Raw genomic sequence first — 15,242 nt, forward strand, 5'->3', positions numbered from 1 at the left:
TGGAGACTTGAAAAGGCTCAGAGACTAAAGATGGGCGAGTCCTGCAAAATCCGTTGCCCGGATTATCGCTGATGTTACTCCCAAAATCCGTTTCGCGGTGTATAATGCGCTAACGGATTTGGGTGGTTTCAATTTGCGTGGAATCACCGAAATCCGCCATTGGATACAACCCGTGGTCGGATTTGTAGAATCCAAACTGCGGATTCAGCGATCCGTTGGCAGATTCTTAAGAATCCACCAACACATTGCTGAATCCAGGGATTGGGTTCTACAAATCCGTCCCTGGGTTGCGGAAACCGCACAGTGTACTGTTAATAGTAAAAAAAATCTGCAAAATGCAAATCTCCCTTTTTTACTTTGATCCGCTGAAATCCACGGACCAAAGGACTCGGCCGATCTGCTGCGGATCCAAATTCGCAAAATAATTCGCTCATCTCTATCAGAGACCTCTTGGTAAGGGCTTGCAGATGTCCAATTTAGGGTTGCACCACAACCTGCAGCACTCTGTCTCTTGTGGACTATGTCCTTATTATAACCCTGACACTATACATTATAAGTACTTTACTAAACTACCTGAAGTTGTACTGACAGGGAACATGGGGGACAGGCTGATAAATTATGACTATCACTTCCTCTGTACCTACGAGTAGTGCAACTATCTTCTTTAAAGAGATTACCAGTGCCACAATTACTGACATTCCTCAGATGTCACCATTGCCACACTTTGTCACATGAAGATACCATTACACACACAATAACTCCCCCACCCCATCTGTAAAGTGACTTCACCTGCACCAAACCACTCATACTACCTACAGGACAAAGACAGTAGGACTTTACTTTCTATCCATACATTGCCAGTGTAAGACACTGTATTTCACTCCTCAATTTACCAGTGCTCCAATACGGCATAATTTCACAACCTAAGCCTCTATATCCCACTGCTGCAATTCCCCCCCACCCATCTAATCCCATATTTTAAATTATGGTGTAATTTGTATTGTCGAGTACCCATTTTGTGAACATGCGAGTAATTCCGCAACTCAATATGAAATGCAATCAGACTTGGACTGCGCTTATAGTGCCGGCGATGGTGACGTCAGGCTGCGGTCGCTGGAAAAAGCAAATTGAGATGACTTCCAGCGATCGCGACCAAGCCGACGCTCCATTGCGTCGTGCTTACTATATGCTTACTACTGCGCTATAAGCGCAGTCTTAGGAATCTGTCTGTCTGCATCTAACTATAAAAAGAAGTAGTTTGCATCTGATTGACAAATTTGTTAGACAGCAATAACCAGTGCAATGATTTCCCAGTAAATTGTTGCTTTTACTCTTCACTACTTGTTTTGTACCTTTTTTGTTTAGGATTACTTACGGATTCCAGCCAAGGTCCTGTTGATTTATATAGAGAATCCCTGCTCTTGAAACTGTGGCTGGGGTGGCAGTCTTCAAATGGTGAATCTCAAAAAGCAGACGCATAGTTGAAGCAAGTGGGATTCGTTCATTACTGGCAAGTGTCAGGACCTCAATTCAAACATACACAATATATAAATAAATAAATGGTACATTCTAAATAATAACTTTACTTTAAAAAAAAAAAGTGCTAATGGCTCTCAATACACAAGCCGAGACTATCATGTATAAATCAACAGATGCAAAAGGGAAAGGAGGGGTGCTAATGTGTGATACTAAAATGTGAACTATTTAATTGTGCCAATTGGCAACACAATTCTGCAGCCAACAAGAAGGGGGTTATCCAAACCCCAAAGAACAGTGGAAAAGGAGACTCAGGCTCATGGAGAGTATACAATTGCAAAAACAGTGGTGGAACTAAAGAGAAAAAATATAAAGAACAGCAGTAAATTAAAAGAAATGTATTAAAACATATGACCTTTGTCACTAAATTCAGAAATTCAGTACAAGCCTGGATAATTAAAATATGTAAATGCATACATAGAATATATGGGATCCCATAGGTGACAAAAACAAATCTTTTTTCTTTTATTTTCTATCACTGTCTTCTTTCTTCATCTGTCATTATTTTCTTCTTTTCTTTAATCTTCGTTCTTCACCTGTCAATCCAAAGCCCCATGGTAAATCCAGAACAGGTTGATCTCTTGTTGGCTTCTTGAGGTAAAATGAGACGTACTGTACAGGCCTTATATATGACCTGTGACGTCACATTTTATGGTCAGATAGTACATCTCCAATCCGATTGGATGCTGTAACATGTGCCCGCCTCTTTTTTTTTTTTTTTAAAGGATGTGACGTCATCTCCAAGGGAGGTACGTCACATCCTTAAAGCCACATGGCTATATCACATGGTATTATAGCCAATGGGATTGAAGACAATCCCAATGGTTGCTGTACCATGTGATAGGTCACATTAGTTCAAAAGGATGTGATGTCACTTTAAAGGATGATGTCACATCACATAATATCCTTTATTATTGTGTATTTTTGGCCTTCATAATTTTTTATTAGGGTGACCATTAACTGCTATATTGGCTTATCATGCTCATATTATATGGGTATGATGTACCACTATGCCAATCAATGGGTACAGGGTGGGTATAAAGTGGTCCCGGGGTGGGTGGTTAGGCCTCCCGGGTGGGTAGTGGGGGAGGGTGGGTTAACCCCTTAATTACTAAAGTGGTTATTAACTGCTAAGGTGATTAAGGTGTTAGGGGCCATAAGATTGTATTTTTTCATGTATTCTTGCTGGCATCGGAGGACATGGAACTGCAGTATGCTGACGAGGATGCCCTTCATGATGGCAGGGGTAAGTAGAAAAGTTTATTTACTTTATTTATGCTGGCTGGCTAATTTTTTTATTTTATAATGGACAAATACAGATATGGATAATAGTTATTTTACCCATTACTGTACTGTATGTGTTGGGGATGTATTTAATTCAATGTATTGCACTTTTTTTTGCCACAGGATTGGTACCGCAGGCAAGCGGGGACCCACGGGGACCACCCGAGGGCCCCCAGACACCCGCAGGGACCACCTGAGTACCCCCAGATATCCGCAGGGACCACCTGAGCACCCCCAGACACACGCGGGGACAACCTGAGCCCTGCCAGACACCCGCGGCCTCCGATATCAATCATGTGGAGGTAGAGGAGGTGGATATTAGTGTTGTTGTGTTTTTAATGTTTATTGTGGGTAGCAGCTGTTTTAATATAAAATGTAATACTAGTGTAGATGAGCAGGGGGTTTCAGGAGCAGAACCGGGGGCCTGTATCTCTGGAAGCTGGGGGTCCCTGGACCTGAAATCAAAGCGGTTCTGCACCAGAGACCCCCTGCTCATCTACATTAGTATTACATTTTATATATAAAAAAATTGAACACTGGAGAGATATGCGCAGGGAGAGGCGGCTCTCTCTGTGCAGCTCTCTCTGCAGCTGAAAGAAATCGACGGGTAAGGCCTTTTCTGAGAGGCGATGATCACGTCGCCGGCTACTCGCCCGTTTTGGGAATTTTGCTATCACAGGTAATCGAGGCTTTCTGAATACTGTGATAGCAATGCTCAAAACACAGGCAAATTAAATGGCCCAGCGATTTTTTTATGACGGCTTATAGCATAGGCCTCTAAATATCCCTGCTAGTCTTTGTAAAGGCTGTGTCCTTGTCATTGCTAGTCTTTGTAAAGGCTGTGTCCTTGTCATTGCTAGTCTTTGTAAAGGCTGTGTCCTTGTCATTGCTAGTCTTTGTAAAGGAAATGTCCTTGTCCTTGCTGGTCTTTATAAAGGCTGTGTCCTAGTCCTTGCTAGTCTTTATAAAGGCTGTGTCCTTGTCCTTGCTAGTCTTTGTAAAGGATGTGTCCTTGTCCTTGCTAGTCTTTGTAAAGGCTGTGTCCTTGTCCTTCCTAGTCTTTGTAAAGGCTGTGTCCTTGTCCTTGCTAGTCTTTGTAAAGGCTGTGTCCTTGTCCTTCCTAGTCTTTGTAAAGGATGTGTCCTTGTCCTTCCTAGTCTTTATAAAGGCTGTGTCCTTGTCCTTCCTAGTCTTTGTAAAGGCTGTGTCCTTGTCATTGCTAGTCTTTGTAAAGGCTGTGTCCTGGTCCTTGCTACTCTTTGTAAAGGCTGTGTCCTTGTCCTTCCTAGTCTTTGTAAAGGCTGTGTCCTAGTCCTTGCTAGTCTTTATAAAGGCTGTGCCCTTGTCCTTGCCAGTCTTTATAAAGGCTGTGTCCTTGTCCTTGCCAGTCTTTATAAAGGCTGTGTCCTTGTCCTTGCTAGTCTTTGTAAAGGCTGTGTCCTTGTCCTTCCTAGTCTTTGTAAAGGATATGTCCTTGTCCTTGCTAGTCTTTGTAAAGGCTGTGTTCTTGTCCTTCCTAGTCTTTGTAAAGGCTGTGTCCTTGTCCTTCCTAGTCTTTGTAAAGGCTGTGTCCTAGTCCTTGCTAGTCTTTGTAAAGGCTGTGTCCTTGTCCTTCCTAGTCTTTGTAAAGGCTGTGTCCTAGTCCTTGCTAGTCTTTGTAAAGGCTGTGTCCTGGTCCTTGCTAGTCTTTGTAAAGGCTGTGTCCTTGTCCTTCCTAGTCTTTGTAAAGGCTGTGTCCTTGTCCTTGCTAGTCTTTGTAAAGGCTGTGTCCTTGTCCTTGCTAGTCTTTGTAAAGGCTGTGTCCTTGTCCTTCCTAGTCTTTATAAAGGCTGTGTCCTAGTCCTTGCTAGTCTTTGTAAAGGCTGTGTCCTTGTCCTTGCCAGTCTTTATAAAGGCTGTGTCCTTGTCCTTGCTAGTCTTTGTAAAGGCTGTGTCCTTGTCCTTCCTAGTCTTTGTAAAGGATATGTCCTTGTCCTTGCTAGTCTTTGTAAAGGCTGTGTTCTTGTCCTTCCTAGTCTTTGTAAAGGCTGTGTCCTTGTCCTTCCTAGTCTTTGTAAAGGCTGTGTCCTAGTCCTTGCTAGTCTTTGTAAAGGCTGTGTCCTTGTCCTTCCTAGTCTTTGTAAAGGCTGTGTCCTAGTCCTTGCTAGTCTTTGTAAAGGCTGTGTCCTGGTCCTTGCTAGTCTTTGTAAAGGCTGTGTCCTTGTCCTTCCTAGTCTTTGTAAAGGCTGTGTCCTTGTCCTTGCTAGTCTTTGTAAAGGCTGTGTCCTTGTCCTTGCTAGTCTTTGTAAAGGCTGTGTCCTTGTCCTTCCTAGTCTTTATAAAGGCTGTGTCCTAGTCCTTGCTAGTCTTTGTAAAGGCTGTGTCCTGGTCCTTGCTAGTCTTTGTAAAGGCTGTGTCCTTGTCCTTCCTAGTCCTTGTAAAGGCTGTGTCCTAGTCCTTGCTAGTCTTTGTAAAGGCTGTGTCCTTGTCCTTGCTAGTCTTTGTAAAGGCTGTGTCCTAGTCCTTGCTAGTCTTTATAAAGGCTGTGTCATTGTCCTTCCTAGTCTTTATAAAGGCAGTGCCCTTGTCCTTCCTAGTCTTTGTAAAGGCTGTGTCCTTGTCCTTGCCAGTCTTTATAAAGGCTGTGTCCTTGTCCTTGCTAGTCTCTGTAAAGGCTGTGTCCTTGTCCTTGCTAGTCTTTGTAAAGGCTGTGTCCTGGTCCTTGCTACTCTTTGTAAAGGCTGTGTCCTTGTCATTGCTAGTCTTTGTAAAGGTTGTGTCCTTGTCCTTCCTAGTCTTTGTAAAGGCTGTGTCCTAGTCCTTGCTAGTCTTTGTAAAGGCTGTGTCCTTGTCCTTCCTAGTCTTTGTAAAGGCTGTGTCCTAGTCCTTGCTAGTCTTTATAAAGGCTGTGTCCTTGTCCTTCCTAGTCTTTGTAAAGGCTGTGTCCTTGTCCTTGCTAGTCTTTGTAAAGGCTGTGTCCTTGTCCTTGCTAGTCTTTGTAAAGGCTGTGTCCTTGTCCTTCCTAGTCTTTATAAAGGCTGTGTCCTAGTCCTTGCTAGTCTTTGTAAAGGCTGTGTCCTTGTCCTTGCCAGTCTTTATAAAGGCTGTGTCCTTGTCCTTGCTAGTCTTTGTAAAGGCTGTGTCCTTGTCCTTGCTAGTCTTTGTAAAGGCTGTGTCCTGGTCCTTGCTACTCTTTGTAAAGGCTGTGTCCTTGTCATTGCTAGACTTTGTAAAGGATATGTCCTTGTCCTTGCTAGTCTTTATAAAGGCTGTGTCCTTGTCCTTGCTAGTCTTTGTAAAGGCTGTGTCCTTGTCCTTGCTAGTCTTTATAAAGGCTGTGTCCTAGTCCTTGCTAGTCTTTGTAAAGGCTGTGTCCTTGTCCTTCCTAGTCTTTGTAAAGGCTGTGTCCTTGTCCTTGCTAGTCTTTGTAAAGGCTGTGTCCTTGTCCTTGCCAGTATTTATAAAGGCTGTGTCCTTGTCCTTGCCTAGTCTTTGTAAAGGCTGTGTCATTGTCCTTCCTAGTCTTTGTAAAGGCTGTGTCCTTGTCCCTGCTAGTCTTTATAAAGGCTGTGTCCTTGTCCTTCCTAGTCTTTGTAAAGGCTGTGTCCTTGTCCTTCCTAGTCTTTGTAAAGGCTGTGTCCTTGTCCTTCCTAGTCTTTGTAAAGGCTGTGTCCTTGTCCTTCCTAGTCTTTATAAAGGCTGTGTCCTAGTCCTTACTAGTCTTTGTAAAAGCGGTATCCTTGTCCCTGCTAGTCTTTGTAAAGGCTGTGTCCTTGTCCTTCCTAGTCTTTGTAAAGGCTGTGTCCTTGTCCTTCCTAGTCTTTGTAAAGGCTGTGTCCTTGTCCTTCCTAGTCTTTGTAAAGGCTGTGTCCTTGTCCTTCCTAGTCTTTGTAAAGGCTGTGTCCTTGTCCTTCCTAGTCTTTATAAAGGCTGTGTCCTAGTCCTTACTAGTCTTTGTAAAAGCGGTATCCTTGTCATTGCTAGTCTTAGTAAAGGCTGTGTCCTTGTCCCTGCTAGTCTTTGTAAAGGCTGTATGTTGCCTGCCAGCCAGTCTTTTAAAAGATAGTGTGTTCCTGCTAGCCTTTGTAAAGACTGTGTGTTACTGGTGTGGTACCTGCTTTGTATCTGCGTGGTACCAGGAGCTCTGTGTCCATGTGGCTGTCTTGGCATGAGCCTGTAAGTCTTTTTCAAGACTGTTTTCCCTAGCCTGAAATAAACTCTTTTGTTTCAGTACTCAGAAGACCCCAAATTGTAAGATAGCTATGGCAGCACCTTCCGCCTAACTAGATTAGATGTTTACCATTAGCCCTTTGTGCCAATAACGTATTTTTGTGCTGTTATGTAGAGTGTGTTTTTACTGTTAGCTGCGGCAAATTAAACACCGGTTTATTAAACACGTGTTCTGCCTGGTGCTTTAACAATTCCTGGTAGTCCGATCAACCCTGACCGTGACAGACACTTAATATCTTGCCCTTTCTTTCTATTGTGGTTTGTCAGCCTGTAAATGCAACATTAACTCTATTACCTACATGAGTGAACAGATAGATCACTTATCTGTACAGTATATACTGTATGTTTGTCTAATCTTGCTAAATTCTTCTTCACCCTATTAAAATACAGCAACACACAATGGTGACCCTTTTAGCCTTAAGATCTAAATTACTGTAAGAACCCCATATACTATCCAACAATTTTTTTCCTGACAGTATAATATGTTTGATTTCCTGACTAATGTCTTTGTTGGGAACTACAGCTTAACCCCGTTATAACGCGGTGCTCGGAGTCCACATAATGAAACTGCGTTATAACAGGGATCGCGTTATAACCGGGATCGCGTTATAATCGGGATCGCGTTATAACCGGGATCGTGAAATGGCCGCCACGATCAGCGAGATCTTAACTGGCATCTGCTGCTCTCTTCTCTCCCTGCTTCATCAAGCTGCGGCCACATGCGCGGCTTTCAATTTGACGTTCGAGAGCAGAGCAGGGTCAAATTACCCTTCTCAGCCCAATAACAGCCCAATAGTGAATACATTTTATATAATACACATGCAGGAGTTGAACCCATGACCCTTTATATGCTAGTACCAATTCTCTAGCTGCTACACCACAGGGTTGGTATGATGAATATGACTCTATAAACACACATAACATCTACTGCACAATGCAATCCAATAGATGTTAAGTTTGTTTATAGAGTCAAACTCATCCCACCAGAGAATTGCTACTAGCATATGAAGGGTCATGGGTTCGATTCCTGCATGTGTATTATATCAAATGTATTCACTATTGGGCTGTTATTGGTCAGAGAAGGGTCATGTGAACCTCTTCTGTGCTCGGAAGTTAAATTGAAAGCCACGCACGTGGACACAGTCTGATGAAGCAGAGAGAGGAGAGAGCTGCAGATAAGAGAGAGCTGTAGATGCTGGGTAAGTCAATAAAGCATTGAATGCTATTTTTTTTAAAAACCCTTGGAGATGTTTATAAATCGGGAGCCACACTCAGACAGTGTTATAAGCGATCTGCGTTGTAGCGGATTGTGCTATAACGGGGGTTGAGCTGTATGTACTATATCGCCTTGTCTCACTATTTGAGCTATATTACAGAGATGTTTTTTTTTAAATTCTCATAACGGTAAATGTGCTACAATTTGTTGCCCATAGCAAGAAAAACTGTGTATTGTGGTGTCAGTTCCATCCCGCGACGTCTTGACATTTTGGGTACAAAGGATGGTTTTCTTTGCACCTATTTATCTTGAGAAAGATCTATACCAGAACTGAAACAATTTTCTATAAATTATTTCTTCTGAAATAGCCCACGTGAGTACCAATTTCCTCACTACAGTATTTTTGTATCTAGTAAACACCAGTATATGGCATGCCCAACACAATTCATTACTGCTCCAACTCTCCTATGACTATATGATCTTGATGAGATCATAAAATGATTGAGACTTGATGGGTAGGATATAATGTTATGGATTACATTTTAATTCAATCATTTTGACTTCAATGCTATGTAAAGTATACAGCTTTTTTGGGTGTTTCACTCACCTTGTTATCATCCATTACGGTATTAAGTGATTCAATCCACATTGGATCTATGTCACCATCAAGTACAATCCATTTTGGACACTCATGCGTTAAATTAGCCTGTTCCCTCATAAGAGATGATAAAAGACCTGGAAGTTCAGAGAAAATTCATAATGAATTACCTTGTCAGTCTATTTGATTTTTATGTTGGCTTATTCTCGTAGCTCCAAAGTGTGTCCATATGCTTCAAAAGAATCCTTTCTGATTGGATTGGCAAGCTTTACTATTCTGTAAATCCTTCTTGCATGTCCAAACCGTGTATAAAAGGCTTTTTTAGAAGTGATTGCACTCCGGCTCTGCCAATCCGATCTCGCATTGTTTTACAACTGCAATTCTCGTAGCTCTAAAAGCTACAAAAAGTTTCACACCACCCTTGGTATTGCGAGTCACATGCAGTCCTGAAAAATGAGTTTGGCTGAGAAAGTAAAACCCATAAGTCAGACTGGGGATGGAGTTAGCACCACCTCTCGTCATTCTACTTTAAAAGCAAGGACAATCCGGGTGTTTTGGCTATTAAACCGTGCTGTTTGTCACTTTTTATAGACACAGTTTAGAAGATGTGATGTGCAATAGAGAATAGGTTTTTTTTTCTACATTTCATTCCGCTACTTTTGAACATGACAAACTGCGCGGTTTGGAAATGACAACTTTGGAGCTAAAAGAAAAGGCCCTATTGACTTTCTTGTCTAGAGAAATCGCGACCAGACCGTTACATGATGTAAAATGATGGAGATATAAAGCCCTAAGCAGTGTTATGCCATACTGTATGACAGCTTCTGGCATATGAAGACATCTTACAGCCCATTCACTTAAATGGGCTGTAAGGTGTCTCCAGGCATTTGAAGGTGTCTTATGATGTAGCCCAGCATCCACAATATATAAAGAAGATGTTAACAGCTACAAATAGGAAATGCATGGATGCTTGTAACATGTTAATAGATATAATAAATGGCATCTTTCATAGGTTGACGTTTGTGGCATTGTACTTCACAGACCTCGTGGACACACAACATGAGGTGACATCTTATACCATAATAGGCATTATTTGCAACACCTATTATAAACTAGGCAAAGAGTTTCAAGACATGCAAACTGTTAAAACATTCACAAAGAGAGCTTATATGCTTTACTCTATAAATACATCTATAGCCTAAAAAGCTTAAGGAAATACAGTAAGCATTGGATTTTAAATGCTCTTTAACAGCACAGTAGTTATACAGCTGGCGTAAGCACAAGATGCAATGTCCCTCCTCTTTAAACTAGACTGTATAGGTCAATGCCTCAATTTCTTATGAAACTATACATCAGTGATGGACATTCAAAGGGAATTAAATATACTTCATCTTGAATAACATATAAAAACCCTATCACTGCATTTCTCAGCACAGAATGAGGGTAACATCTCTCTTTTCCATCAATCTGGATTGTTGAGTGAACTTTTACCCAGTAGTTCTGTAAGTGGAAAAATGTTATATTTAACAATTAAGTATCAGAGTATTGGCCTGGTAAATACTGTAGTGATAATTAGTCAGTATGGGGGTTATATATTGCAGCTAAATATGGATAAACTCAGTAGGCAAAATGAGAGTAGGCAAAGTCCTCACCCAGAACAGACATTGAAAGAAAATACACACATAAAAATCTTGTTTTACTAGAAATTTGAAAAACAAATCTAGTGATGAATTACAGCAAGTAAAAAAAACTTTTTATTTGTAGCTGAAAAAGTCTAAATAGTCCTTCTACAATGATCCTTTCTGGTTTTCTTTATAATAATTGTTTTGGTGACTATGAAAACTATATAACTTAATTCTCTTATTTAGAGATGGGCTAAAACATTTTTGAGGATTTCGATCCGCCTCGGATCTGCCTGTTCCTTTTGTCTGGGGATCTGTCTCAAAACGGCCATTCCGACATTTTGGAGAGAGAGAGACAGAGAAAACACTACTAAATGGAAAGTCTCTTCCTCTCTCTCTCTCAACGGATTTCGGATTTAATATGAAATTATTTATGAAATAATGAATATCCGTCTGGATTGTATTCAATGCTGGATTTGAATGAATCGGCTTTTTAGTACCCAATCAGCAGATGGATTTTGGTGGTGGTGACAGATCTGGTCTAAGCAATCCATGGAGCGCCGAGAAACGGCAGTGGACGTGTCTCTAGTCTAATTGTCACATAAGTATGATGTTGTGGAGGTATTTTTTTTCAGTGATTGCCTGGCTTGCAAAGATTAGGAGATCCTGCTAGTGGTGATTAGATTTAAGGACACACTGAAAAAGATGTACGCTATAACACAGAAAGACAGCAATATGACAGAAAGTGATGTCTGGTGGGCCTGGCAAGTATCATGTACACAAATAAAGTATACATGCCGTCTTTCCATTCTCTTGTAGCAGGATGAATAAAACCAAAGAGTTCATCAGTGGTAACTGCCTTGGGATTCAAGTCATTCCACACGGGTTTCTGATTCCTGTTTTTGTATGTTTTGTTCAGAGTCCTCAATACCTGAAAAATAAAAAAAAGATTTCTTAACATAATTTCCCTTTATACAGTTCTCAATAAAATTATATTTTCCCTTGGTACATATTCATTTCTTATTAGCTTCCTGATCTAAAGCATCGGTAATTACCAAGACGTTTTGAGTAGAATGGAAGCAATTAAGTATACAGAATGTGGTGCAATTAGATGTGATGAAAGAGAGTAAGTGCAGAAGTATTGTATGTGTGCAAGAAAAGGAATTATACAAATAACTGTCACAACGCCAGATCGAAAATGAAGTCACAAATTGCAGGTTAGGTTCTTTTACACTTTTCAAGGTCAATTTATCTGAAATCAAAATAGCTTAAAATATGAATTGTAATTGACCACTTATGCAGAAAATCTATGCAACCTTAATATCATCTATTTTTAACAACCTTGATTATGACGATTGTTTAACTACTTACGTGCTGAGGCTTGAAAAAAAGATGAGAAAAACACAAACAGAACGCCTATTAGATTGTAGGCACAAGAGGAGCTCATAAAGAAATATGAAAATACTGTATATACGTAGAGAAAATGTTAGGGATAGAAGGGCTAAGATATAGGCAAATATGGATGCAGGGTGTTATCACTCAGCCTTTTTACAGGCAGCTCGAAATGTTGTCTTCCTATACTTCAGATATCTTTGTGGATATATGTAGATGTGTGTATATATATTTGTATAAATCTATATACATCTATATCTATAATCTATCTATCATCGATCTATCTATATATATATATATATATATATAGGTATCTGTACCGTGTTAGCTGAGCTAAATAATCAAAAACGAATAAACTATACCGTTCTGTGGCATCCATCCCATCTTTGTGGGGGATGTTTGTGTAAAGTGATTCTACATCCATGGTTGCTAGCAGCCTTGAGATCGGATTTCATAAACCGTGGATATAACCACAGTATTGTAGACCAGCAAATCCACCAGAATACCAAGAAGTGATCTCCTTGAATAGCGACAGAAAGAGACAAGCGACAGGGTACCTTTGGTGGTCACATATAACCCACACCTAGAAGCCTTACGCAAGATCGCCAGGGAACTACAACCCATTCTCCAGGAAGATACAAGACTGCCAACAGGTCTTCCCTGAAACACCCTTATTATCATACAGACAACCTCATAATCTCAAGAAAATTATGGTTAGGAGTGAAGTATTCAACAGTACAACTGAATGCAGGACAAGACCATGCCAGAAAGGACGCAAGTTGCAAAACCTGCGCAATGCTCCACACAGCGTGCACAATAAAAATACCGCACAGGAATCTGGAGTACAAAATCAGAGGAAGGTTCACCGTCCCTCCAGCAATGTTGTGTACCTCATCATGTGCATGGAATGCCTAGGTGGCTGCTATTCCATAGGTGAGACAGGACAGGGGCTAAACAAGAGAATGAATCTGCATCACCACAGCATCACACGCGGAACAAGGACAATCCTGTCGGCGAACACTTCTCTGACTCTGGCCATAAGATGAACGATCTGAAGGTGGCCATACTCAAAGGTAATCTTAGAACACTGAAAGAGTGATGGTTACATGAATACAAATTTATGCAACTGTTCTGGACACTTAGCGGTGGTCTAAACCGAGACCGCAGCTTCATGAGTCACTACCTTGACACAAGAGAACGCTCTTCCCATGGGTGCTAAAGGCCATGTCTATACATACTGTGCTATATGAATGCACACACAGCTGTCTATTACACATACAAATGTACAATGTAATTCTATCCCTATATACCAATAGGGACCACATAGTATCTACACACATTAATAGTAATGCAACACCCTTACATTTCTACACCTACCCCCACGATTGGTATACACTCTCACTCCACACACACCTTTTGTAAAGTGCTGTATACGCTACGGGCACTTTATAAATTTATATTTACACACATACAGACACATACATACACACATACATACATACATACACACACATGGCCACTGACAGGGGGGAGGGGAGAGCCGGGACAAGTGTCCCGGCCCGGTGGCTGCGGGTGTCCCGGCCAGCACTGGAAGTTGGGCCCGGCCCAACTTCTGCATCCAGCTGCCGGGCTCTGGTTGCTGCCGCTGGGCCCCGGCTCTCCCCAGCTGCTGCCTCATCCAACATCGGGCCTCTCTCTCTCACCAGTGCGTGCCAGAAGCTGAGCTTGACTATCGGGTGCACCCAGCTTCCAGCGTGCACCAGTTGGAGAGAGAGGCCCAGTGTAGGACGAGGCAGCAGCTGAGGAGAGCCAGGGCCAGGTGGCGGCAACCAGAAGCCAGGCCCAGCTGTTTGGCCTCATATTGCCACCGCTGGGCCCCGGCTCCTGGCTCTCCTCAGCTGCTGCCTCCTCTTCCCATGCCAGGCCTCTCTCTCCAACCTGGGTGCACCCGGATGTCAGGCTCAACTTCCGGTGCACACCGGCGGGAGAGGGTGGCCCAGCGTGGGACGAGGGAAAAGAAGCTGGGGAGAGTCAGGGCCCAGCGGCGGCAACCAGAGGCAAATGTATTTGAGGGGTTCTTGTGGGTGGGGGGGTAAGTGTATTTGTAGGGGGTGGAGGGTGGTAAGTGTATGTGTGGGGGGGTGGTGAGTGTAATTGTGGGGGGAGTGGTACTGTAAGTGTATTTGTGAGGGGGGCTTGGTAAATGTATTTGTGGTGGGTGGTAAGTGTATTTGTGGGGGGTGAGGGGGTGGTAGTAAGCACCGATAGAAGGGGGGTGCCCGGGCGAACTATAGTCCTGGGCCCCAGGAAATCAGTCTGCGGTCCTGCCCACAACTGTGCAATTTTGTGCCTTACAGCATGATAACTGGTGCAATAATGTCGCCTACATCGGTACAATTTAATCCTAACTCAATCAGTGTGATCATAATATTCCACAATGGATGTTAAGGGGTAAACTCCTTTTATATATAAATATGGTTCAAATAAAAACAACAACAATGATGTTGTACAGATTATTAATGTATTTCTGTACAATTGGTCAAGAAGTAAAGTGACACACTGTGAGGGCTCATTTGCATATCATTATCTGACATTAAAATAGTTATGGTGGCATTACCCAGAATCCCTGGCTCCAGTGGAACATTGTATGCTAAGAGAATGGTAAAAAGCAGTGTTGCAGACCTGTCTGAAACATGCTAATGTGCTCACAAGTGATATTTTTATTTGCTGTACAATTTGTAAAATAGTTCTCGTCATATCTATTGATGACATCCTAGGCTCATGTACAACTTACCTTGCTTTTTCCTGTTCCTGCATTCCCAACCACAAAGACCGAATGGCGAACTGCCAGCAGCTCTTCCAGCTGAACAACCTACAACATACAAATGCATCACTCTGAAAAATGAATGTGTATAGCTTTGCAGAGTTTTTTCTATATGGTTGTGTGACATATGGCTGTTCTAATCTAATAATTTAGACAAAATCTCCTTTTTGTAAAGTGAGACACATAACTCCTTTTTCTTGCAAAGCAGAAGCATTTCTTTTATTGGAGACACATAGAAAACACAATGGGGGTTATTTAATACACTGTGATAGTGGCGATCGGGGCATTACTGCCATGAAAGTCCCATTGATGTCACTGGGACTTTCCATGCGATAGTCCTATGACCAGCACTATTGCAGTTAGATGAATAACCCCCAATGACTGTCTTACAAAGAGCACAGCCTTGCAGTTGGTTTCTAGTAAGTATAAACACATTTCTATCTTGCAGCATAATGGGCAGCAGTAAACTTGGCGACAACCGGCAGAAGCATCAAAAGCTCACAATATCAAAAGCTAGCTTTCCCAGCTAGTAAACAGCAGATATAAACTAAAAAAAAGCGT

The 15,242-nt window shown here is 41.9% G+C and overlaps 1 protein-coding gene across 1 annotated transcript in view; it reads right to left on the minus strand.

The window, feature by feature from the left end:
• DNAH11 (dynein axonemal heavy chain 11) overlaps nt 1-15,242 on the minus strand; it is a 323,392-nt gene that overhangs the window by 175,593 nt on the left and 132,557 nt on the right. The window contains exons 40-44 of the mRNA XM_075587148.1: nt 14,652-14,729; nt 11,245-11,396; nt 9,356-9,357; nt 8,853-8,980; nt 1,376-1,524 (exon numbers count right to left, since the gene is read on the minus strand). Of these exons, the coding sequence (XP_075443263.1) occupies nt 1,376-1,524; nt 8,853-8,980; nt 9,356-9,357; nt 11,245-11,396; nt 14,652-14,729 (509 nt within the window). The remainder of the gene's footprint in view (nt 1-1,375; nt 1,525-8,852; nt 8,981-9,355; nt 9,358-11,244; nt 11,397-14,651; nt 14,730-15,242) is intronic.

The sequence above is a fragment of the Ascaphus truei genome, chromosome 2 (genome assembly GCF_040206685.1).
Source record: "Ascaphus truei isolate aAscTru1 chromosome 2, aAscTru1.hap1, whole genome shotgun sequence".
Classification (NCBI taxonomy): Eukaryota; Metazoa; Chordata; class Amphibia; order Anura; family Ascaphidae; genus Ascaphus; species Ascaphus truei.